Source organism: Neopelma chrysocephalum, unplaced genomic scaffold (genome assembly GCF_003984885.1).
Source record: "Neopelma chrysocephalum unplaced genomic scaffold, ASM398488v2 Primary Assembly neopelma1_26b, whole genome shotgun sequence".
Lineage (NCBI taxonomy): Eukaryota > Metazoa > Chordata > Aves > Passeriformes > Pipridae > Neopelma > Neopelma chrysocephalum.
Window position 1 is genome coordinate 462,223 of NW_020897696.1, and position 25,695 is coordinate 487,917.

The 25,695-nt window shown below is 41.7% G+C and overlaps 1 protein-coding gene across 1 annotated transcript in view; it reads left to right on the forward strand.

Moving 5' to 3' along the window:
- GFOD1 (glucose-fructose oxidoreductase domain containing 1) overlaps positions 1 to 24,791 on the forward strand; it is a 71,660-nt gene extending 46,869 nt beyond the window's left edge. Inside the window, exon 2 of the mRNA XM_027676166.1 lies at positions 17,087 to 24,791. Coding sequence (XP_027531967.1) covers positions 17,087 to 18,006 — 920 coding nt within the window. The 3' untranslated portion in view covers positions 18,007 to 24,791. The remainder of the gene's footprint in view (positions 1 to 17,086) is intronic.
- Positions 24,792 to 25,695: the final 904 nt, after the last annotated feature.

A 25,695-nucleotide genomic window follows, 5' to 3' on the forward strand; every position in this document is an offset into this window, starting at 1 on the left:
GCTTTGCTTGCATTCTTTTAGCTTTTTTCAGTGATTAGTGAAATGGTCAGAGGCTTTTTGGAAGAAAAAAAAATCCTGCTTAATTTACAGATGGTATTAAATTAAACTTTTATTTTCCTCCATAGATCCTTTCTTAATTTTCTATATTCTGTGTAATATTGTCACCTTTTTCCTGGCTTTTTATAATAATGCTGGAAGTCAGAGAGCTAGCTTCTTTCTTGCGTTCTTCCCCTCTCCAAAATTGATGTTTCATTGCCTGCCCTCAGATTTTCTGGGCAACTGACTCAACTAGGGACCAGATGTGGATGAATAAAGGCATGCTGCAGCCTGATATTTTGTCTGGATGTGTATGTGCTTTGCAGGGTTGTTTGTGTGGCAGTGAAAACTCTTCAGTAATGCAGTGAACATGCACACTGGAAATGTTTGCTTTCTGTAAATGAAGGGATGTATTAGTTTTTTCTGAAATAGAAGCAAAAGAGCAAGAGATGAGCTGGATCGCCTTCCCCAGGCACAATATTGACCAGGTGACCAGATTTCTGTGGTTTTGTCAATTCTCACTGTGGAGGGGACAATTTTAGATGAGCCAAACCAAAGATGACAACAACAGAAGCTTTGAACCATAGAGTTAGAGAACAAAATACTCTCTAGAGACTTAGGGGGCCAGTTTTGTTGCAAACAAACAACACACATTTTTTCCAAAGGAGAGCCCGACTGGATGTGACTCAGAGGGGAACCATTCAAATTTCTGTGAAGCCCAGCTTCCTTTTGGTGTCACTGAGCCAACTGAAACCTGCTATATTTTAAAAACACTGGCATGAGCACGTGCATGTGCTTTGTTAACCCTTGAATATTGTAGTGTTAAAAATAGTTTTATTAAAGGAAAGCCACACCTATAGTATAACAGTAAAGTTAAGGCTTGTCCAAGGTAAAGAAATTTGCATTGCTGTGATGACATCCTACAGAATTGGAAAACTCCACTGTTAAGTGTGCTGTTATAGTGCAAAATGGAGCTTGCAGTAGGGAGGCTGTTCCCGTGTGTTTGCCACGTTATGTCCTGCCAGGCCTCAAGGACAAATACGAGCTGCACAGTTTAGAAAAAGCATTTTTGAAACTAAACACTTTAGCAGTGAACAAAAACTCATTTAAGGAATCTAAATATGCAGGCAGCATACAAAATGCATGCAGGATTTTTGCAGCACATGTATGAAATCCCTAAAGATCAAGCAGTATGTTGTCTCCTGGTAATGCAATTTTCTGGAGATGTGAGCAGTTTCTCATTTCAGATCCATTAAGTCATGTCTCTTCCAAGTGCAGTGCAGATGATGCAAGAAGTGCTCAGTACACAGGTAGCACTGTGCCAAGGTACACCAGCTGTACTTTCCTGTGGCAAACGCTCATCCATCTGCAGACAGACTACAAGGTCTATCTGACCTTGTCCATACATTCCCAGATCATTTTAAAGAAAATGGGAGACCTGTGTGCAGATGTTTCCTCAGAGGAGGGAAGGGAAGGGACACGTACTCACTGGTTTGTGTTGATGTGCCCTTGGAAGGTGAGGATATGTTTGGTGAAATAGCTCAGGTGTCCGTGTCATGGAAAACTAACTTTGCCTTGTTTGAGCGCTTCCCTTGACTTCTGCCCTGAGGGCCAAAGCCAGCTATTGTAATGTCCCTGACAGAAACATACAGGTTTGTGGGGCAATGGAGTATTTGGTAACATGTACTTACTGCTGCAATTGAAACACCTTTTCAGCACATGCTAGTACTTGTAAAACGTTTGCTTATAGGCTGAATAAACCTGGGAAACCAAAATGCTCATGGTCGGGACAGCCTCTGATGCAGGTTATGGTAATGTGAACATCCAGCATGTGCCTTGATTTTGAGGCTAGCTGCTGGACTCTGCTTTTGCCCGGTCAGTCTTTTTGGGAGAGCCCCCAGGGAAGGCACTGATGTTGTCAGGAGTGGTTGTGATGACAGTCATGCTTCATGGCATCTGGAGGTAGGGTGAGCCTCTCATTTCACCAAGGCCACCACGTTTTTGTCAGGCCAAACAACATGCAGTTGGCCATTATTAAGATGAATTCAGGCTTGGAGGAGGAGCACATTACTGCAGCAGTTGCCCTGAGCAGCCGAGTGCCCTGCGTTGCTGTGTTCAGACCAGGTTTACCTCACAAGAAATCACAAGTAGTTGTTTTGGCATCTCCCTTATGGTGCACTGAGTCATGGGGATGAGCCTCAGCCAGCAGTGAGTTGCCCGCGGAGAAACTGGCCTTTCCTGCGTTTGGCACTCTGTTCATTTCTAGTTAGATGGGGTAAATATTAACCCTTAGCTTAGCCCTCTGCAGGGCTTGCATGACTGACTGGCGTCTCTCCACATGGACCTGTTGCTGCTGATGGGTATAACCACAGGCAGAGGGTGTTCCTGCCATGATTTTAGGGAGTGCTTTTGTCTCAGGATCCTCCTCATTTTTCTCTACCTGCTGGCATACAGAAAGATGTTCAGGGATGAATCTAGCCTAAAGCTGGTATTTCCGCCTGCCTGCAAGGCACCCACAGTCAAGTGTGTGAATACTGAATACGGGAGAACAAAAGCCTGGTGGTTTTGCTACTCAAAAAAACTCTGGAAAATGTCTGCCCTTAGGCAGTCAGACCTATACTCCTACTGCTGAGGTTTCACTTCCAGCTAAATGGCAATGGCTTTTAACACAGAAAGTTGAGATATTCCAACAATCTGCAAAGTACAGATATGGCACTGTTTTAAAAAGAAAAGAGTAAATCATGGTAAAATAGGATGGAAAAGCTGAAAGAATGGCATAATTCCTGCAAATGCAGTAAGGTTATGAGGAGGAAGAGGTTAGATATGTTTGCTGCTTTTGCCACTTTGATAATTCGTGTACCAGGAGAAATCATCGAACTTCTTGACTCCTCTTTCCTCTGTCTTTGTAATGGGAAGGTGGTATTGGCTTGGCTTTGTCAAGTGCTGTGAGTGAACTGTGGCTCATAAGTGACCTGTGGTAGCTTTCAATAATATCATGGTTACCTGTTGTTTAATCCTTGTTCCTGGAAATGGATAATCTGACTCCCAATGTCTTCTGTGCTGGGTGCAGGTACAAACTCAAAGTTAAATTTGAAGTAGGTGATGACAGTGATGGGTCAAAAAGCTCGGCTTTGATATGTCCTAGGGAGCCTTCTGTTTGGCATATGGGGATTCCCAGTTCAAGTTTAAATAGGCTGCAGTCATAAATGAAAGGGAAAATAGCATACAAGTCCTGAGTGGCCGAGCGGGGTTCTCTCTGGTGGCCCATGAGCATGTGATCATTGGCTGGAGTCCACAGTAAAGCTCTTGTCCAAATCCATCCACATGAAGTCACGTTCAGGTTTCTAGCTGGAAACTTCATCCAGACTAAAGCACATCTCAAATAATACAGACCTCCTAAGGAATTGTCTGTCCTGCATGGAAATTAATCCTGGTGTAAGATGTGGGACATGAAGTTTTACATACAGAATTTTAGTGGTGTGGCTTCTGCTATGGCTGGTTATGCTGGAATAAAGATGACCTGTTGAAATGAACCAAAAAAACTATAACATACTTTTTATCAGTAAAACCATGTGTGTACTTGGGGGTGGGGATGGTATGCTTTTTAATGTATCAGTATGAAATAATAATGGACTCTGTGTAGACATGGCTTAAAAAAAAAGAAGAATTGCAGGCTAACTTTTTGTCTGTACTTACTGATGTGTCTTTTGGGTTATTAAAACCCTGGGCTATATTAAATGATTTTAAATATACAAGCTTGTTATTATGAAGCCACTTGAGATACTGTACAATGTGACTGCAGATGTATGCAAATTGGCATAATTTCCATTTGACATATGCACTGTAATTATTGAAAGCTTTTTTTCCAAATTTCTTTTTTATGTCTGCTGTAGTTAATTCACTATCTCCTTTTAACATTGGCAGTTATAATTATTTGCCACGAGCAAATCCTTGCTAACAAAAATCCAGTTTTCTTTAGCCTGCAGCTTTTCTTTTGATTTCATGATGAGGTGCTGTTAATCAGAGAAACCAGCACTCAGAGTGCTGGCCTCTGAGTATCCAGCAGGGCAGGAAAACACTGCAGTCAGAAAAAGAAATGCATTTAATTAGCCTAAGCTTCTTTCTAGCATCCCAACTCTGGGCCTCCTGAGTTGCCATGTTTGTGTGAAGAGGTGCTCTGTGAGAAGATCAATCAGAGTTAGCATCTCAATAGGACTTACAGTGAAAACTGTCTGTGCCCGCTGTGATATTTCTCTTCACGAGTTCTTGCTCATTCTTCTTTTCTAGGGGCTACATGTAGAAAATAGTGTGTATTTGGGGAAAATGGTGTTATTGAGTTGAAAAAAAACCCCTTTCTAGGGCTGTTCTGCGTAGGAACCTGAGCCAAATCTGTGACTGAAAAATGCAGTGTTTAAGGGCTTTGGGTTTCCAGCTGCATACTGTTGTTCAGAAATAAAGCAATTCTTATTCCCTTGAAATGTCTTGTCCTTTGCGCCCTCCTTTTCCTTGGAGATCATTGTATTATGCAGCTTCTGAAAGGAAACACAAGTGCAAGTGCTGTCTAAGAATTGCTGACCTACTTTACAGGTATTTTATTCTTCATTGAATCAGATGTACCTGCAAGAGTGTAGGTGGATAAAAACTACATTTCCTTCACCCACTATGGCACAGGTCAAGTGCAGGAGAGCTCTACTCGTTAAGTTTCTACCCCTGGAATAATACTTCAGGTTCTCCTGGGGCTTCAAAGGGATGAGGTCCAAACATAGCTTTGCAGTGAACTCAGAACAGCATAAGGTAAGGTAACCTGGGCTTCACTTCTCCCACAGCAGAAGGTGGGCACAGTGAGAGGAACTGCCTGTGTTGACCCGTCTTTCCCATCCAGGTGTCCAGTATGTACATGGTAAAACAAAGCCTGTTGTGAGTAGGTGCTCATTTTTCATTGCATGCTTATGGAGTATCTAGCACAAGGGGGTCCTGGGTTTGCAATATGAATGCATCAAAATCAGGTTTTGAGGTTGATGAAGAACACAGCAGTTTGGGCTACCATAATTGACTATATCCAGCCTAATGAACGGAATGGAGAAACATTTCAATGTTGATCTGCTTTCCAGCAAATTTTCAGTGGTGGGTAAAAGTCTCCCTTAGAGCAAGTGGAAAAGCATAGTGAAATACAAATTCAGCTGCTACTGTGCCGTAGCTGTGTCTTGTCTGGTGCACAGTTAGCCAGCATGATTGTGAATGGCATTTTCCAAGAAACCCTTCTGGGAGGATCAGTTTGCAGATTGACTGCAGACAGGACAATCTGGCATCCAGGCAGATTGCACCTGAGGAGTTATGGCCATCTGAGTCAGCTGGTTGGGCTGCTGCTGAGTCGTTGGCTCTTGTGTAAGCTCTGCAGTCTGGGGAGTAATTAATCAAACTTCCATCTTTCTTATGGAGCAAGAGTTGGAGCCAGGGAAGCGCGATGTCAGCGTCTCACACAGTCAGAATTGCTGATTCACTTGATTCATTCTTGCTGCTGCTTTTCAGAATGGGTTTATGGCTCCTCTTTAGCGGCACTTAGCTCTCACTGACAGGAATATAAAATACTACCCAGGAAAGTACACTGAAGACTACTGCCTTCAGGGGGGGTTATAATTTATTTAGAAGGTTCTCTAAGAACCTGAGAATTATGAAGTCCTGTTGGATGAGAAGTTAACGAAAGTACAGTTAGTTTAAACCACAGTTTGCTTGTCATCTGTTCACTCTTGTTCCATTGACTGTGTGGCTTGAAGAGCCAGACAAATGGTCAGTGTGACTGCTTTAATTCATGGGATTACAACTGAGGTAAATTTTACCTGAAGCCTGCTAAGGCCTGATGCCAACTCCCTGGAAAACTCTGTTATGAAAATTCTTATTAACTTAAAAATGGGAGTGGGGCTGGACTGAAGGAACCAGACCCAATTATGCCTAGGATAGAGTTGTGCTATTCAACATCAACTTGGAGAAGTGGAGGTCCTCTATAAGGATGTATTTTGGCTTGACAGCATCCCAACAAAGGGATTTCATTATGATCAGGGTTTTAATTCAACTGGCTTATTTTTTCTTATATGGGCCAAGCTAACTTATTTTATTCACCTCTGTGTTCTACAGTCCTGATCCTTGATGTTCTTGGCAAGAAGTAAAAACTATCCTGGTCTGAGCAGAGGACTTAGACTGTGAAAAGGAAATGAGAAGCCATGAAGAATCCAAGCCATGGTCTCATCTGTAAATAGCCTTAGGCAAACTTTGATGACCTAGGCAGGTGGAAGAATACTGTCCTGCAGCTTCGCTGTTGTGTATATGGTTTTGTAGTCTCCCATATCCTGGTGAAATGGCACAACAGAAACGAACAGATAGAAAAGGCAGCCTTGAGCCCCTTAGGTGAGGTTGAGAGGTGACACCTTTTGCATCACAACTTCTCCTCTCTGCTGCAGCCTTTCCTGAGAGCAGAGCACTCATGCCAGCCTCTGTAGCTGTGCTGCTGATGCCGCTCAGTGATCAGAGAGAGGACCTGATGACACAATGAGCATGAAACCACTGAGAGAATGTTCTCTCCAAGATGCATTGTGCAACTTGGTGTTTGTGTATCCCTGCACAGCACGCTGGAAGATCTGGTCCCACTGCTAGGTGCAGCCTTATGGGCTCTACTAGGGTTTGCCTAGTAATTATAAATTGACATTTCCAACTTTTGCAGGTGTATACGTGAAAGAGAAGATGTGGTTTACGGTGTGAGCCTGTACGTACAGGTGCACGCAGGGGACACCTGGAGTGTGCGTACACTCACTACTTAATGAAAGGAGTGGCACTGCTCACCTCTACCTGCCATGTACTTGTGTTTGTGTATGTGAAAGGGACTCTCTTTCACGTTCCTTTGCATTTCGGTGTGTCTGTCTATGTGCTTATATACTAAAATCAGAAGTGTGTGTGTGTGGTAGCAGTCTTCAAATGAGTTCAGTTATGTTAGTGCAGCCCAGTCCACAGTTGGGTGCTTTGGTGTCCATAGTCAGTACAGTATTTGGGAATATGAGTAATGATCTTAGAATTTATTTTAACCATTTGTATCAGAAAATTAGGTCAAATGCAGTCTCCATTCATCCAGCACTGAAGGGCTGACACACATTTTCTTCAGCACTATGATCCTTCAGACTTCACTGGGCAGGAAAGGAAGTAGAAATACCCCAGCTGAAAATATTGCAGAGAAATAAGGTTAGGAAAAGTGTTTGCAAGGTTAAGTAGGTAGCGAAGCTGATGCTTCATTTAATCATCACATATAAAGGATCGTACTAGAAACTGCAGTGGTTCTCCTGCAAACAGATAGCATCGCTGAATGTTTACTGAATAATAACAATCCTGAAGTATGAAGTGCAGGGAGAGTACAGGGTTTGCTGCTTTGCAGGATGACGCCATGTGAGATATAGATAGGGATCTGACACTGCTACTTGAAGGGTCAGTAGGGGTTTTTTTTAAGACTTCAATTTCTTGTCACTTTCCCTGTCACTTGACTGGTGAGATGTAATTTTTCAATGTTTATAAAGCTTCATGAATCCTGTACAAATCAGCGAAAGTAATGGCTGTATTAATTACTCACCAGCATTAGTCTGATGTTTATCTTTTGTCAGCTTTTTATTTACTATCAGATTACAACTTGCTAGTTTTAATGGGGTAGAAAGGGTAGGCAAGAGAAACATAAAGAAAATTTACTCTAATTATCAGTCATAAATTTCTCTGGCTCAGTAAGTGTAAACAAGTCCGTGATGGAAAAGCAAGCTGAAAGAAAATTGAACTGCCTGATTTCCTAATCCTCCCAAAGCCTCTACTATATCTAGGCATTTAGTTGTTGTCAGGTAACACAAAAAGAAACATATTTAAATGCAGATAATAATGCCTCCGGGCAATAGAGATTGACCCTAGGTTGTGATTTCCCTGTGATTTTTTTTTACTGAGGAAAAGAAAGGTATTATAATATACTGGACTGATGCCATGCATTTTGCTCCAGAAGTTGAATAAAGGGAATGAGAGTAATTGGAACAAATAAAGGACCAAACACAGATTTTCACTGAGTTTTTTATTTAGTTCTAAAACAATTAAAATCCCCTTGAAATTAATGTTTGCTTGAATAAGGTCTAAGTAGAATGTTTTTCTTTTTTCAGTTTATTTGTCTACATAGAACTAGTATATTGATTTTTTTTTCTTGTATGGGGAAGTACTCAGCAGGGATGTGATCATACTGTTTTGATGGGAATTTGAAGATATAAACATTTAATAGAAATTTGGAAAAAGGGGTGTGTCCCATTTACTTTTTCCCAAGCACATATGAGAGCATGGAAGGCATCCAAGTAGGGATCAGGGAATGTAAGTCTGAACATGTTTCAGATGCCTGACCAGATAATCTCAAGCTGAGACCCCTGAAGCATTTCCTTGTGGTGTGCAAGTAGCTGGTTTGTCAGGGTGTATTTGCACCTTCTCTAGATTTCCCAGCAGTTAAATATTTTTAAGTAGTTAAAATATTAGTAAGTGCTTCATTTATTTCAGTCTCCAGTGCTCTTATTTGCGTAAGTGCCTATGGAGAGGAGGTGAGAATGACATGCCAGGTGGGCTATAAACCAAGCATGAAGCTCTAACCCATGTTAGGAAAGGGCTAGAGAATTTTGCTTTGCCTTGCAAAATGCTGGCATACAGTGTAACGCAAATCTTGATTGCTTTCCTTGCTCTCAAGCACATTGCCCATGGATTCAGTGATGCAGAAACTTTATACTGCCAAATCAAAGGCCCCAACTAGCCAGACTAACAGAATAAGCAATCAAAATTTTATATGGACTTACTAGAAAAGTTACCTTCAAGTCAGCACATATGGTCTTTGCAAATGAGGTCATATATCAGAGAATCCTTGAATATCTCCAGTTGAAAGGAACCCATAAGGATCATTGAGTCCAGCTCCCTGCTCACTGCAGGACTACCGAAAACTTTTCTGTGAAGCAACTGTGAGTCCGATGTTGAGCACAAAAGGACTGGATCTATTCCAAATGCCATGGATACTGCTACAGCAACACTTAACACCTACTGTAACATATGCACAGACATCCCCAGTCCATAACCCTAACGATTACCTCCATGCAAATAGAAGTTAGCAGCAATATTAATACATAATGAAAATTGATATCATCATTAGAGTCTTCTCTCATTCTGGTGAACCCTCCTGGCTCTGCTTAGGTGACACTTACTTTCCTTCAGGCATCATTATAATCTGTTTGCAGTCAGCAGGGGTATTTTCCCAGCCTAGGCACCACACCTCAGGAGCTATCTCCAAAGAACCCAGCATCTTTTTTTATTCCAAGACAAACTGGTTCCTTGTTTTTCCGTTTGAGTGGTTTTACAAACTGCTAACCCAGCTGAAATCACTGCTGTGAGCTCACAGCTTGGTTAACCTTCTTACCTGTTTAGCCTGATTGCAGTTCTGGCACTGTTTGCCTGAGCTGCACGTTGTCTCTGTAGCTAAGTGACACCTGAACTGTCGGTAGAGATGGTGCTCATATGCCACCAGCAGTAAGGTGTCTTTGCAGGGTTTCTTCTCATCATGCAGGTAGTCACTTGAGTGAAGTTTGGTTTAGCCTATGATTACAGGGCAGCCAAGACAGAGGCACTCACAAACAGCTTTTTTTTTCAGCGTATTTGAATGTTTAGAGTTTTGTTTTCAAAGGATTTGTGTGAAAAAAAGGTTACGTCAGTGAGGATAAACCAGCGTAAAGACTGGAATCATGGTGTGATGCATCAGAGCCAGAAGAAGGTGTGTGAACCGAGACCCTGGCTCTGGAGGTAGCGTGTACAGTTTGAGCATGTGTGTGTTTACTGTATAGGATTTTTCATTTAATATTTGTGAAGTGCAACTCATCCCAGTTGACTGTAAAATGTAAGAGTACATAACATTTAGATGCAGAGGAAGAGATGTAGGGTTTCTAAAATCTGTATAAGCCATTGATTTGCTGTGGCCAGATGAGCTGTCACTTGTCAGCAGGGCAGTGTATTACTCCTATGTGCATTTGCTGTCTGTTTCAGTTGCGAAGGAAAACATGTTCCTTCAGTCACTGTTATTTTCCTTCACACTTACAGCACACTAGGAATACACACATGGCCTGTTAATATAAATCAGATCGTGAGCTATGAGTCACTATGCTATAGTAACTTGATTTTTTGCAACAGCTATGCATATCTGTGATTAACAGAGATTGTCTTGGCCAATGTTAGAACTGTGACTAAAGCCAATCTTGTTAGGCATTCATCATCCAGATTTATTTCCTTGTCAAAAGTTTTGTTAAATAAGGTTTCTTCAAAGAAACATTGTCATGCCATCAATTTTCCCTGGCAGATGTATTGATTGAAATAAATAGGTTTTTCATGCCACTCAAGGAACTGAGTGACACATCATGCACCGAATACAATAAATACAACCATTGTTTTTATTGTTACTGTGATCATTACTGTATGACAACACTGACAGCGGCAGCATTTCCTAATAGCAGAGACATCTCTGCATACTAATAAAAAAATCTTGTGTGAAAAGGTTTTCAAATCACCTGAGTGATTGCTTTTATGAGATGGCCTAGGCTTTAGTCCTCAGTCCTTCAGTCCTCATTTCCCAGAGCAGAGCAACTTTCTATCAGGTTTTCTACTCTTCCTGCTAGAAATACACATATCCATATCTATTTAGACAATATTCTGAGAGATTCAAGAGCTTTTAATCACTCTGCAATATGTGATTCACACATCCCCACATGTAATGCATCAGAAAATATTATCAGCCCCATAGAATAGCCCTGCCCTGATATTGCCTAATGTGCCTATTGGGCAACAGCTTAATTCACACGTTTTAACACAGATGCTTTTTCTTAATATTCCCTCCCTCCTGTCCAGTGTCTGGGTACAGAAGGGTGCTACTTTTCTCTCAAATCTATTTCTTTCTCCTCCATTGTTACTTTCTTTTGCAGAAAAGATGCTAGCAGGGCTCACAAAAAATTGAACTGAAGGAGAGCCTTTCAGGATGGGCTTCCAAATATTGGGGATGTTTCTGATACCATTAGGGGGCTGTTGCAGCTCCTGGAGGGCAGGAGCCTCTCTACGTTTTTCCACTAGCCCTTTCCAGTTCCTTTCTGTTGCCTCTCCTCTCTCCTTCTTCATCTACTCAGCTACCTTCCTGCTTTTTTCTGCTGGACCCCTGCTGCTGCTTGCTCATCTGGAGTGGCTCCAGAAACATCCCCATGGCTGCCTTGGTTTCCTTGGGGAGCCCCAGGAGGGAAGTAGGACTATGGGCTTCAAATGTTGTATCTTCTGCAAATTCAAAAAAAGTGATAGAAGAGAGTAGTTCAAATAGCTGTGAGGATTTCTGAGGTCATTATCATTGAGGAAAGAAAATGATTCTGTATGGATTTGCATATGGGTACACAGGTACACACAGAATTAATTTTAAATTTTATACAAGATAGAAACGGAAAAACATTTTCTGAAAATCCAAAGGGGTTGTAGAAGTACCATCAGCTAACGTGATTAGTGTTGCAAACAGATCTCCCTGCCCAGTATGGGAGTGTGCAAAATACACAGTTCTACTGATATGCAGCTTATATCAAACATCAATTTAACTGCAGGGAACCATGTGCTGGCTTCTGGTGCCTTATGTAGTTTCTAAGATGGTTTCTGTGTCAAACCACAGAGTTAACGTATATGCAGAAGGACAAACTGCTGAATATCAACTATTTAAATGAGAGGTAATGAGATTTGATTTAGGCCATTTGTTATTTTTATATACTCCTAGGGAAAAGTCTTTTGTCAGTATGGCTGAAAGGACTGATTTGCAGCAGAGTAACTAAACTTGCTATTTTTTGGTTTTTGACTTGGGCACATTTATAAAGGTAGCGGAATATCTCTGCTTATTTTTTCAGTGTTATAATGCTGGGAAAATATGAATGAGATACTTCTCATTAATGTATTAGATGATACTTTTTTGCATTTGCAAACCATGTGAAACTGCATTAGGATGAAAACCGTGATCTGATTGCAACTAATAATACAGGATATCATTGCAATATATTTTTCAAGCTGTGAACAGGACTGAGTACCAAGGACCATTTCCCCTCTGATTCCACATAGGATCCAAAGGCAGCATTGCAACAATGGTCAAATACAAGAAGAAAAAGTCGTCCTTATTTATTTATGTATTTATGTATTTATTTATTGTGTCAGTATTAATTATGCAAATTATCACCATTTAGAATGTAATTTTGTATTAGCTTTTTAAAAAAAAAAAGTGTTTGAAAGAGGTACTATAATCAGATATAAGTATTATAAATCACTCACTTGAAATAACCTGATAAGCGTGCTCTTCCACCATTCCTGTGTTTTCTGAAACTCTGAGATTGTCCCTTGAACGTTGACAGTTCCTCTTTATTCTCAGCAATTTATTTTTCTGCCGATTAATGTAGCTTAGTCCACCAAAACCTTATTTTTCCTTTTTCTCTCCCTCATCCTGACAGAGACCAATACGTAGTGTCTGCTAACTAATGAATCTTTCTGGTGCCAGTGAAGGTTTTGATTATATGCCTGCCCAGACTCCAAATAGAGCCCTTTTTGATTTTCTTGTGAATAGGAGGAGGAGAAAATACTGTACTGGGGCCTCGTGTCTTGAGCTGAACAGATAGAGGACTAGTCTTACTTCATTCAGTGATGGACACTTATTTTCTTAATTAGTTGGAGGTTTTTATGGAAAAACAATCAGAGCAGATGGGGAAAAAAAAGCTGACATTGCAGGTTTCAGAATTGATGAAGCCTGTGCTAGTTACAGCTGCTCTACCTTCCCTGTGCTGTGAGTCCAGGAGTTCTGCTTGTTTTTAGGCTGTGCAGCACAGGGATGATACAGGGATAAAGAAACTTGGACTGCTGGTAGCTGAGGAGCTGGAGTCATCTGTAAAATGAAGGGCTGCAAATGCCAGGCATTTCAAAATCAAGACTTAAATTCTTACTGTAGCTTCTTACTATTTCCCTGCATTTATATGGAAAAAAAATGTAAGTACTACTACCCTGGACTGTATCTACTTGCCACTGACTTCTGGGCTGACCTCCAATTCACAAGGACTTCATTTTTTTTAAAGGAAGGCTGAGGTTTGCAAACAAATCACGTGACTTCCTCACAAAAATAATTACTGTGAGGTGGGTGACAAGCTGTTAGATCATGGTTACAATTTGACTTTTCAACATAAGCTCCTAGAGGAATCTTTGTTCAAATGGTAGCACCAATGACAACATAGACAATTTTTTTCTATTTGCTCGACAACTTCTCGAGAGGTGGTTAGGCATCTCCTTCTTCAGACAAGATCAGTTGTTCTTAAATAACCTTCTTAAAATAAATGCAGATTGGTAACAAAGTCATTGAGGTTTGGCTTGGGAGATGCACTTTATGAGCTTTGGTAGGAGATGCACTGTCCATCTTCAGCTTTGGACTTGGGCTGGCCAGGAGTGAGCCCCCCACCATGCCATGCCAAGTTGGAGAAATCCCACGCCATGTCACTTAAAACCTGATTGGCACCCCTGTCTCTCTTTCTGAAGCACAGCCAAGCAAAGAGACTGGGGTTAAGGCTGTGCGGAGCCCTCAGAAAGAATTACATGAATTTAAATTATTTTTCTTCTTCATTTTATCTAAGAAGTCAAGAAATCAGTGCTCAGAAATTGCCTGACTGAGAACTGTAGCACTGTGTACCAGATTTCTTGATGCATGTGGAAAGCATATGGAAAGGGGTGTGTATTCTTTCATGGGATGAGATGTATTCAACTCTGTTGCTTATCAGCATGGACAAATATATTGCACTTTCTTGCTGAAGCAAGCTGACTGTACTTCCTTGCTCTTATGTAATTAATGAAGTTTTTGCTGTCTGTTGTGGTGTGATTTTCAGAGATGTGTGAAACAGCAAAACACACTGAGAGTGACAAGTGGTAACAATTCATTCTTTCTTAGTCTTGTCGAAAAGTGGAGAGGATTGGACCATAACCCCAGACTAGAGGAGAAGAAGGTCTGTTCCCAGAGAAGCCTCCTGCAGCACCTGCAGTCAGAGCATGCCTTTTCATGAGACTGTCAGTGTTGGGAAGGGAGCTTTTCCTCACACATTGCCCTCTGCTCTGTCTGACGCTGCTTTAGAGAATGGCTCAAAGGGAAGGTGCCTTTTTTCCTTGTCCTTTTGAGAAGAGAGCAGAGGAAAGAGAGCAGAAAACTGGTGTTTTGATCCGCCTGTTTCTCATTCTGGTTGCATAAACACACCAGAGTATTTCTCTAAATTAAATTAAGCAAAGCTTTCATGTTCTCTCCCTGCTTCCAGAAAGCTAATGTGGCTGCTTGCAGATTTGTAGCTACAGAGGAGACAAAAATCTGTAGTGTGCACAGACTTGAGTACCGAGCAGTGTCATCCTGAACAAACTGCACAAGCTCTAATAGCATATAAAAGCTTTCTGGGCATCAAGCAGAAATCTGTTTAAATCCCTGACAGGGATGAGAGCACAGCACGTATTATCAGCATATGCACAGAGACAGAAAGGCTCTCAGAACATTTGCATTTTGGATTTGCTATAATTAGAAGGTTTCAACCTTTCCAAAAAGGTTGAAATGGTGGAAGGAGTAAGTGTAAAACTTCAGCTTTTTTCCATCCCCACACAAATATTTAGGGCTTTTCCCTTTTCTCCGCATGTGTCCCTGAGTTACACTGATCCCAATGACAATTTTTCTTGAATATAAGGGATGTAAAAACCCACAGACTTTTCTTTCATATTAATAATCATAATCTGATCCTCAGATGTTGACAATCCCAAGTATTCCCCACTCAGCACACTGAAGGACGGACCCCCACCATGCATGGCAGTGAACACACAGCAAAAAGATTGTCCCTGGGCTGCAATTCCTCATGAAAGCAGATCCTTTTCCTAGTGAGCACATGTGTAGAGCTGAGTATCTTGAGATACAGACATACCTGTGCCTGGACAGACCTCAGATAAAATGTGGCAGGCATCTGTGAGGCAGAATGATGCAAGCTGAACTGGAGCAGAAAGGATGCTCGTGGGTCAGTGGTGAGCAGGTCAGATAATGACGTAGTATGTATGGGTTCTCTGAGGGGAAAATGGCTATTTTGGGAAGGTTTGACTGCAGGGAAGCTTTGTCTCACTAAGATTTCCCTTATTTTGATAACTAATTTGCCAGACTAAAATCTCTCTGCAAAGACTCTGTGTAACTAAAGGATGATTATATTAGTGATCTGTATCAAGTGGCACAGCTGAGCTAGCAGAGGAATATAGGGCAGGTGGATGAATGCTTTCTCCAGTATCAAACAGATTCAGCAGAAAATTATTCAGGAGCAGTAAAAGAAGTGTTATTAAGTTGAAGATGTCAGCTCAGTCACCAATAGCCATCTGTAAAGATGAGGGAGAAAAGTAAGAAGAGAAAACCATGGCCACTAAATAGAGGATTCTTGCCTAATTTAAGAGGAAAATGAGTATGTCTCTACTTATGTGGTTAAGTAGAAGGTAAGTAGGAATGAGTTGAAGAAAGGTTTTCCCTTCTTGTCTGTTAACTAGATGTGACTGCCACTTCAGTGATGACAGCCCTCCCTCCAGTTTCAGCTACTCAAATAGCAGCAGACAAAGACTGGGAATAGGCAGTGTGGATAAGCTGGTTATTGAATGTTTGGACTGTGACCCCCTTCTTCTTCCAGTCAGACTGTTGAATATTTATGTAAGTGGGCTCAGATAGATCAATGCCATCTGTCTGTATTTATATGACTTCATCCAAACAGCTCCAAAACATGTACAATTTTATCCCCACAACAAGCCCTTTAAAGCAAAAGGGATATTTTACCTATCTGAAGGGAAGAGGAATGAAAAGACAATGTGATTTAGCAAGTAGCCAGATTTATTCATCTGGACTCCATCAGGGAGAATCCAAATTCAGCTCCTTTAAGTGCCAGGCCCAGCTATAGCCAAAGGTCCTCAAGGCAGAAATCATATTTGGTGCTCTATGGTGTTCCATAATTCGCCCAGTGTTGCTCATTAAACGTAAAAAAATCTTTGTATGCAATTAAAAAGGAAAATGGAGATTCCATCACTATATATGTGTATGGGTACACAGTGAAAGTATTTGAGGAGGAGAAATCAATAATAAACGCATTATTTAGCCTGCACTGCATTTAGTTGCACACCTTGATGACCAGATAAAAGAGGACTGTCATACAAGCTTCAGTAAACAATGTGTCCATATGGACAATTCCATGAGGGAACAGATTGTCACAGCTACATTTGACCTGTTTTAGAGCAATCGTGAGTCTCCCTTGGCACAGTGGATGTGCTGCTGACATTTCAGCAGAGCTGCTTCAAAAAAACTGAGTGCCATTGTCAGAATAGCGTGGCATTTTATGAGTGAGAAGCAATTTCTACTTTTTAAATCCAGCAGCAAGCCCAGTACCTCTCCTTCTCTCCTCAGAGCACCTCAAAACAGTCTGAGCAGGAGAGATGAAGGGACAAGACTGTTGAGAAGACGAAGCCAGACTTTTCAGTGTACCTGCATTAAGTTACTGAATATGTCACTCATACGCTTCAGGGATTTGAATCTGAAGCTCAGATTCAGCTGACAGAAGCCCACACACAGGCAGGTTATCACAGAAGAGACGTCTGTGAGATGGTTGAGGGGGGTGGTTGGTTTCATACCTGCTCCCAGAAGGTGCCTTACTTTCTTATCTGTCCAGGCCCTTGCCTTCGAGCTATTTTTAGACATGAGTGCATTTTGAAAATAAAAAGGAATACATTTTCACTGTGGTGCTCAAGAGACGCTTAACATGCATTTTGGAAGCACGCCAGAATGGGTCTTTGTGCCTTTAACACCATATTGAAATGTTTTCTTCTTTCAAGGATCTTTCTCCTTGGCTTAGTCTTTAAGAATAGCCTCGAGGCTTTCAGTTTACTCAGTCAGTATATTTTTGTTGTTGATTTTTTTTTCCCAACTGTTTTTCAGGCATTGGAAAAAATGTCATCTGTGACCGAACGGCGACTCCCCTGGATGCCTTTAGGATGATGACTGCGGCTCATTACTACCCAAAGCTCATGAGCATCATGGGGAACGTTTTACGCTTCCTGCCTGCTTTTGTGAAGATGAAACAGCTGATCCAGGAGGGTTACGTAGGGGAGCTGCTGGTGTGTGAGGTGCAGGTTCACAGTGGAAGCCTGCTAGGCAAGAAGTACAACTGGAGCTGTGATGACCTGATGGGAGGTGGGGGCTTGCACTCAGTTGGCACCTACATCATCGACCTCCTGACCTTCCTCACCAGCCAGAAGGCCGTGAAAGTGCACGGGTTGCTCAAGACCTTCGTGAAGCAGACGGACCACATCAAGGGTATACGGCAGATCACCAGCGATGACTTCTGTACCTTTCAGATGGTTCTGGAAGGAGGCGTGTGCTGCACGGTGACGCTCAACTTCAACATCCCGGGGGAGTTCAAACAAGACATTATTGTGGTGGGTTCAGCAGGACGGCTGATTGTAATAGGCACTGACCTCTACGGACAGAGCAACAGCTCTCCTCAGCGGGAGCTCCTGCTAAAGGACTCCACGCCAGTCAGCAACTCCTTACTTCCAGAGAAAGCCTTCAGTGACATCCCATCGCCCTACCTCCGGGGCACCATTAAGATGGTCCAAGCTGTCCGGCAAGCATTTGAGGACCAGGACGACAGGAGGACCTGGGATGGGAGGCCCCTTACGATGGCTGCCACTTTTGATGACTGCCTGTACGCCCTGTGTGTGGTGGACACCATTAAAAAGTCAAACCAGTTGGGGGAGTGGCAGAACATTTCAATCATGACCGAGGAGCCAGAACTGAGCCCAGCATACTTAATCAGCGAAGCCATGCGGAAGAGCAGGATGTCTCTGTACTGCTAGCTCCTCTTGGCTCCTAGGAAAGAATAGGAACCAGACAGCTCTCGAAGGAGATAGTAATTCAGCCCCTGTGAAGGGCTTGGGTGTCTTAGAAACAGCTGAAGAGAAGGAAATACAGTGTCTGGATCAATTAAATCTGTTGGCAGCTAAATGCCAAAGTGATATGGTCCCTCAAAATGCCCAAAACAGATAGGAGACGTAAGAGCTGATATAACTTAACTGTTTTAATAACAGTATTAGCTGGGTGATTGGAAAGATATATCACGGACTCATCTCCTGCTTGCAGGTGCTTTAGATTATCCAATTGTGTTTACTGTGAAAGGTTGGGAAGATCCTTTTAGATTTTCCTTACCTACCAGAGGGCTGTGAAGGTACTGTCATGTCGTTAAATTTTCTGTAGTGTCTGACATGAATGGTTCCTACCATGACAGCTGACACCACCATGCTGTAGTACTACACCTCTAACCAACACACAGAATAACAGGACTTGGTGTGAAAGTGTTGCGTGACAGGGAAAATCTTGGCAGCTCACTTTTCATACAACCTGTTAGGAGCTTCTCTGTGTTTAGCTAGTTGGTTTTTGTTTGGTTTGGTTTTTTTTGAAGCACAATTAAGTAGGAAAATGTGTGGCTTTTAAAACAAAGCAGTCCTCAACCACAGTGCATATGCCCCAGTATTTGGGGAGGGAGGGTCTTCTATGAGCTCCCTATAAGCTTCAGTGTTATGTATTTGCTGATTGAATGGGTTGTGGAAAACCTTTAACGGATGACAAGTGGCACGACACAGTAGTGATAGTGTGTTTTATTACACAGCCAAAGTCAGGCTAGTCTTACGAAGGTTTCCTGTGTCTGGGACTGACTTTTGAGTGAATTCATCGTGCATTTTGGTTCTAGGTGGAAAACAATAGAAACACAACCCGAAACCATACAATGTTTAGGTGGGCGGTGTTCTTTTAAACCTTTGTGAACTCACACTTGAGAGATGCACACCAAGTAATTTCACATCCCTCAACCCAGAAGCTCCACCTCCATCAAGTGCCGATTGTGACTGAAAAACAAAAGGGATGAGAAAATTTCCCGTCCATTTCCAAGGAAAAAAATTGACATAGGACTCCCACTCTCCTCATCTCTTTGAAGTGGCCAGCTACTGGTACTGTAGTAATCATTCCCTGTCACCAGTGCAGGGGTGAACAAACTCTTTTGATATGTTTGTCCTGTTCTTCTTTTTAATATTTTAGTTGCAGTCTTGAAATAATATATTCTTTTGAGAATATCTTCTTGAATGAATATAGTGAAAGGCACATAAATTATCCCACTAAACAGGGATACTGTTTTTCTTCATAAAGCTGCTCCAGTGCTGATGTGTTTACAGTGCTAGGTCTTGACAGTAAAAAAGTAGAACACAAGCATATAGCACTAAATTATATTAAACTTGAGAAAAACCTTTTCAGGGTTTGTTTTGTTAACTTTGATGAGGGGAAAGAAGAAAGCATTTGGATGAACAGTAAATGAAAAGAGAAAATATGACCCCTCTTTCTCAAGGCCATCCCATTAGTGTGGCCCTTATAGGTTAGAAGGAGAAATGTCAGAGTAATTTAGATCTTTTAAAACCACTTACAGTTTTGCTGGTTTTACGAGCACTAAGGACTTCTCTAGGGTTTTTCCTACAAATGACTCCATCTGATTGCTCTGTGCTCTTGCCTGTCCTATGCCCAGTTTTAGAGCTTTGTGGTTTTGAAAAGGAGGGCATCAATAGTGTGGTTTATCTCATCTGACTTTAACCAGCAGAAAGACATGTGTCTTACCCTGATCAGCAAGGACACAGTGGTCAATACAGAGAGAGCTCTCCAAAGGCTGACTCAGTTCATCCTAAGATTAATATAGAAGGAAGTGTCCATTGGAAATGCCCGTCCTCCTCCTTTGCATAGAATTTTGGCTTCTAAATTTTTAGGTGACTCCCAGCCTGAAATTATTCATGTGTGCTTAATTTTTCAAGAGCGTATGTGTGACCTTTCATTAAATAGTCCCCAAAGTGTAACAGTGTGACTGATGAAGGAATAATGTAATACTGCAAAACCACACCCTAAAGGACAAATGTTTCTATCCACATTGTTCTGCCGGTTTCAGCAACTCTCTCTGGGCCTGACTGTTTCTGCTAAGACCTCAGGCAAGCTCTCATTTTTCGTTCTTGAAAGCAGTTCTTGAGAAGTTTGGTTGTTTTTCATAAAAATGGATTTCTTTGAGAATTCCTGAGGTACTATCTGTGCCAACAGGAATTTCCTATTGTCATGGTTTACCATGCTATCCCGTTCCTGCCCTCAAAAGTACAAAGAGTAAAAAGAAGAGAGAATTTGACCAAGAAATCACCATTCCTGAAAAATGGAATTAGACCCAAGGGGATCAAGAGAGTTTTCATAAAGTAAAGCTAAAGCCATTTACTGAACACAGTGGTCTAGTTCAAGTCATGAATGCAAGTCTGGTGGATAATTAACCATGTACAGTTAAACATCATCCAAAAGTGGAATGAAACATGGACCAAAACATTTGTGAATCTTGCTTTTCAGTGGTTTAGCCCTTGTTCTGGAATTGCTGTTCATTTCTTTGCACTTCATTTTGGTTTACAAATGTTGACCATTTTTCCTATCTATGTTTTCTTCTTTTCTCTGTCTTTCTGAGTTTTGTGATGCCAGTTGGAAGCAGCGCCTGCAATGAACAGTCCCCAGGTGAGACACAGTGTATAGGGATGTAACTACTGAGCTCAAACTTTCTGTCCCGGATCCAAAGGTTAGGTGACAGGCATCATCCATCCTCTGTGCAGACTTAGTGATGCAGCTAGTGCTGCTTAGCAGAAAGAAAATCTAATGCCTTGGGTACACAGCCATCTGATGCCGGTTTTAGTACTGGCTTGCAAGTGGGTTGAATCCTGTACAGCTCACTGTGTGACTGCAGTGCTGGCCCCAGAGAGACTGGCAGAATGAGCAGGGGCAGGGTGGGACCTCTTCTTCTGATGGCAACAGAGATCTTATGCTAGATTTAAGCAAAGTTGTTACTTAACTGAAATGCTGGCAGTACCTGCATATATTCAGGATTTTACAGCAGTTATTCCATTCTCTAGGAAGTGAAGGGGCTGTAGTGTCAAGTATAAACATACTTAACTTCCACTTGGCTTAGAGGAGGAAAGAATTGGTTTATTTATTGAATGTGTATTGTTATTCTGATAAATCATTCTTTTAAAGTCTGAGATCTTCTTTGGCAGCATCCAACCCTCTGTTCTTTTGGTACAGTTGAAAGTACATTGAATTTGCCCTAAGTAGCCTCTGGAGTTCATGCTGGGTTTAAGAATTTGGGCAGGAGATACAGAGATGTACTGGATTGAACTCAAAAGCGGTACCACCCCAGAAAACATGTATTTGGAATTGCACTTCTAAAGCTGTTCTTTAATGCTGTGCCACAAGTTTTGAGACGAATGCTGCTAAATTGGTGCAGGCTGAAGAGCCAAACTGTGGCTACTGCTGGAATTCACAGTAGCCCCCAAACGAACTTTTTTATTCACTCCTCTTTACCAGGGCTGCTGTTGGAGAGGCTCTTTCCTTTGCCATCAACCTGTGCACACAGGATACTGAACATTATGGTCTATTGCCAAAGACAAAAAGAGTCAAAGGGTGAGCCCAGGTGAAATGCTTTGTGGCTCTGCAGGGCTCTGTTCCAGTGCTGTGACAGTCAGTTGAGAGACGGTATCTTATTTCCCATGGGAATTGCATTGGTGTTCACATCAGGGGTAGGGCAACCCTACTCTGTGTGACAGCAGGGCACAACTGAAGACCTTAAATGTGCCCAAAGGGAGAGTGGTGACTGCAACAGGGAGCAACAGGAAGGTGTGTCTGCAGGCTGGTACCTCTATGCCAACAGGGAGAATATACTGGTCACATGGAGGGTGAGGGCTGTACCTCCTGAGTGTGACAGCAGCAGCCTTGCTCCACCTCTGTGTTTGGGAGCCCAAGAAGGGACCCTGCCCTTGGGGAAGCAGCATCCGTCTCATACTCCTCCTAGATGCATGCACGTCATCAGTGCTGATCTCAGTGAAGCCCAACATGGAAGCATAAGAACTCTTCAGAAGCTTGGGATTTCCTATATCTAGTATCGTGCATGTGTTAAATTAGTAGTACTTTAGCTGTGTAGTTAGAAAATACCAAGTAGAGATGATACTTACCCAGGCAGCCAGTGTGGCAGAGAATCGGGGCATGCATAGATGAGTTTAGGCTCAGGATGGGCTGCTGTGGAGTTCATCCTTTGCTTTGGCTGAAAGCATGAGAAATTCCTGCCCAGCCAGCATCGGGCAATCAGAGGCACTACCCACTTTGTACTTAGTGTTCCCTTCTTTGCAATAGTTTTCAAAAAAATGACTGTACAAGTGAACAGCTGTCCTGGAAGTTCAGCCATTCAAAAAAAGGAGGCTTTTCTGCTGTGTGTGGTCACAGCACAAGGCCAATTCAATTTCTCTGTTGCCTTGTTTATTTCCGTGTCTATACAAATGTGGAAAAGACCCAGACAATTTAGAATTACTCATTGAGCTACAAAAAAAAAAAGAAAAGGCATATTTGATTTAATGGATAAAGGTAAACATAGTAACTTGATTTTGTCTTTGCAGAGATTTAGAAATTAGTGATGACAGAATTTCTTGTTGCTGGGAATTTTATATTTGACTTTTATCTAAGGCCTTCAATATAAAATATCACACATTATGAAGTTCTGTATTTACAAGGGTTTAAAAGTACACAGCAGAGTTTTGGCTTTGTGCAGATACTCAGCACTGGTGTGGTGTTCCAGTGGCCCAGTGATGTACCGTTAAGTACGTATGAAACTTAACACTGGACTTTTGACCTCTGCAGTGCTCTTTGGGTATCTAGAGCTAGTTGTGAAATGGCAGGATTATTCAGGACAGCATTCTCTTTTTGTTGTTGTTGAAGTTGTTACTTGTGGGGAGCAAAGTTTGTAAATTTTAGAGATGAAGTATGACTGAATAATATTTGGCAGTCTTATCTGCTTTAAAATTTCCTCTCTCTTGAGCTACTGGATAAAGTCTGTCCAATAAAAATAATTTCCTTTAACTGCCCACTTCCATTTGCTCATGAAAAGAAGAAATTTTAAGTAAATGGGACTACACATAATGCTGCATTCATGAACCAATGTCAAAACCTCATGACTTAATGAGTGTATGAAGCCAGAGACCAGACAAGTAATGACTTTCTCTAAGCTGCCAGATTGAGGCCTTGGGGTTAGGAAATGAAGGGTATCAACATAGGTCAAACTGAAATAGCTTTTATTCAGCATTTTGAGTTAAATGAATAAACAGAATGGCTGTGGTCAATCCAAAATTGAAGACAACATGAAACATGTTTGTCTAAGGTTATTTACATTTTTGGGGGGGAATTCTGTTTTTAGAGAATGATGTTTTGAAATTAAAGGTTTTAAAAATCTATCTTTTATTATGTTTTGGCATGTGTGAAATTAACTGTTTGGGGTTGAGTTTGGGGTTTGGGTTTGGTGGGTTTTTTTAGGGTTTTTTTTGTGGGGTTTTTTTTTTTTGGATCAGTTTTTGTTGGGCTTTTATTTAAGTTCATACTTTAAAAAATTCCATCTATTTGGTTTAAGGACATTCAGTGAATTCAGCTGCCCTTGGCAGGTTCAGCTCTGAACCCGTAGCTTCACCATGTCTTACAGTGACCCCATTTCTAACATCTGAATTTGGCCATCTGGGTTTCATTTGTGTCTTCTTGGGGCTGTGGGAAAACTGGTTCATTACATGGAGCTGGCTACAAATAAAGATACTTTTTGCAGCAGTGCCAGCCATCGTCTTTAAAAGCACTTAACTCTATTGACTTGTTTACCATGGTTATTTATGACTTTCCAGCCATGTGCTGTCCATTATTTCCTTTCCTTTGTATACCAGCCTTCAGACTCACTTCTCTCCCCTCTGTTTCTCATTCCATTGCAAACCTGGAGGAGAGTCTCCCTTTTTTCCCACTGAGCTCACGCTCAGTCTGTGTTACACATGGCGTACAGGGTGGCTAACCTACAACTTGAAGTAGCTTTTAACACAGGTCCAGTACAGGATATGTGAACACCACAACTGCTCGAGTATGTGGCTTACTGAATGCCTAGCCAGGGCAGGAGTCCAAACTCCCTGCTACGCTGTCCTTCACAAGCAACACGCACTGTTCCTCTCCCACTGGTTTGCTTTTATTTGATTTTGAAGATGAGAGTATGTTCAGTTTGTTGCTGTGTCGATATTGAGTATATATTTATTGTTTTTTCAGACATACATACATATATATAAATGCTATATATATATAATGTCAACGCATGGACATATGTACAGTAGATATTTTAAAGAGCTATTTATCAAGAAAAGTAAGTGTTATAAGTAAACAGAGTTTATATTTTATATATTATGTAGATAGCAAAAAAAAAAAGTGGTTAAATTATAGTAGGACTTTTGGGGACGGGGTTGGAGAAATGGGCAAGGACTGGTTCTAGCATTTTAAATAGCCAAACTACTTTGTACGGAAGCTGCCTGCTGTGCCTCTCGGCTGCAATATCTGTTTGTTTCTTCTTTTGGAAGATGATGTGCATTGTTACTTTTACATTGCTTGGGGAATGTAGTTAGTTTATTCTCAGCCAACTGGTATGTGCTGCTTAAAACATGGTTTCCTGCTGTTCTGCATATTTGCATTGATGGAATAAAAGGATCTTAACTGGCAAATAAAGACGTAAAAGGATGTGATCTCAGCTGTCTGTGGTTTTTCCCCACGCTTCTGTTTTGGGGGGGTGTAATAACCATCACCTTTGCCTGGTTTCTAGCCTGCCTGTTAAGTTCAGCATATCACAGTGAAATACATGGGCTTTTGTGCTTGGGAGTGGGGATTGTGATGGAGGGAGAGGAAGAAGAAAGTTTAACACTATGCCATTGAAGGTATTATGTTATGGCAAGGACCGAACTAACACCTATTGGAGGGATGTGTCCTGAGGAATCAGCTGTTTTTGTTGTCAAAGGATGCGAGTATGTCCAGTGGCATAACAAAACAGGGGCATTGGACATCCCTGCTGAGCACAGCCTGGAGATCCTTTCTCCTGAATTTTCTCTTTCTCCTGGATCCTCTCTCTCCTCCTTTTTCCAGCACAGCCTGGAGATCCAAATCCTACCTCCCCACTGGTGTCCTGGAATGTTTTTGCCTTCCCTGTCCTGAACTCCCTCCAGTGACTTCTCCAGGCCTACCCCATCCTTGCTCCCATCTGCCAGGAGCTGTCAGGTCTTTCTGCTTACCCACTGTTTTTTCTCCCCTGTGTGTCAGAGTATCAAAAGTCTAGTAAGGATCTTGTTAGTCCAGCCTCTCTGATGCTTAAGAAAACCTCACTCGGGTTTGAAGCAGAAGATAATATGAAGCAATTGTAAATTCTAGGCTCTGAGGAAAGCTTGATTGCCTCTGTGATTGATGTGTAAAAAGACTAGACCATTTTCTATGTTGCTTTTCCTATTTTACGGCAGAGCACACATAAGGATGTTGGATTCTACTCCTGTCAGTGCTCACTCATTTTCCGGGCACTACAAAAGCACACAAATCTGAGGCACAAATCCGTGATGGGATGGGAAATCATCGTCACTTACAATGCACACTCCCCTCAAATCATACAA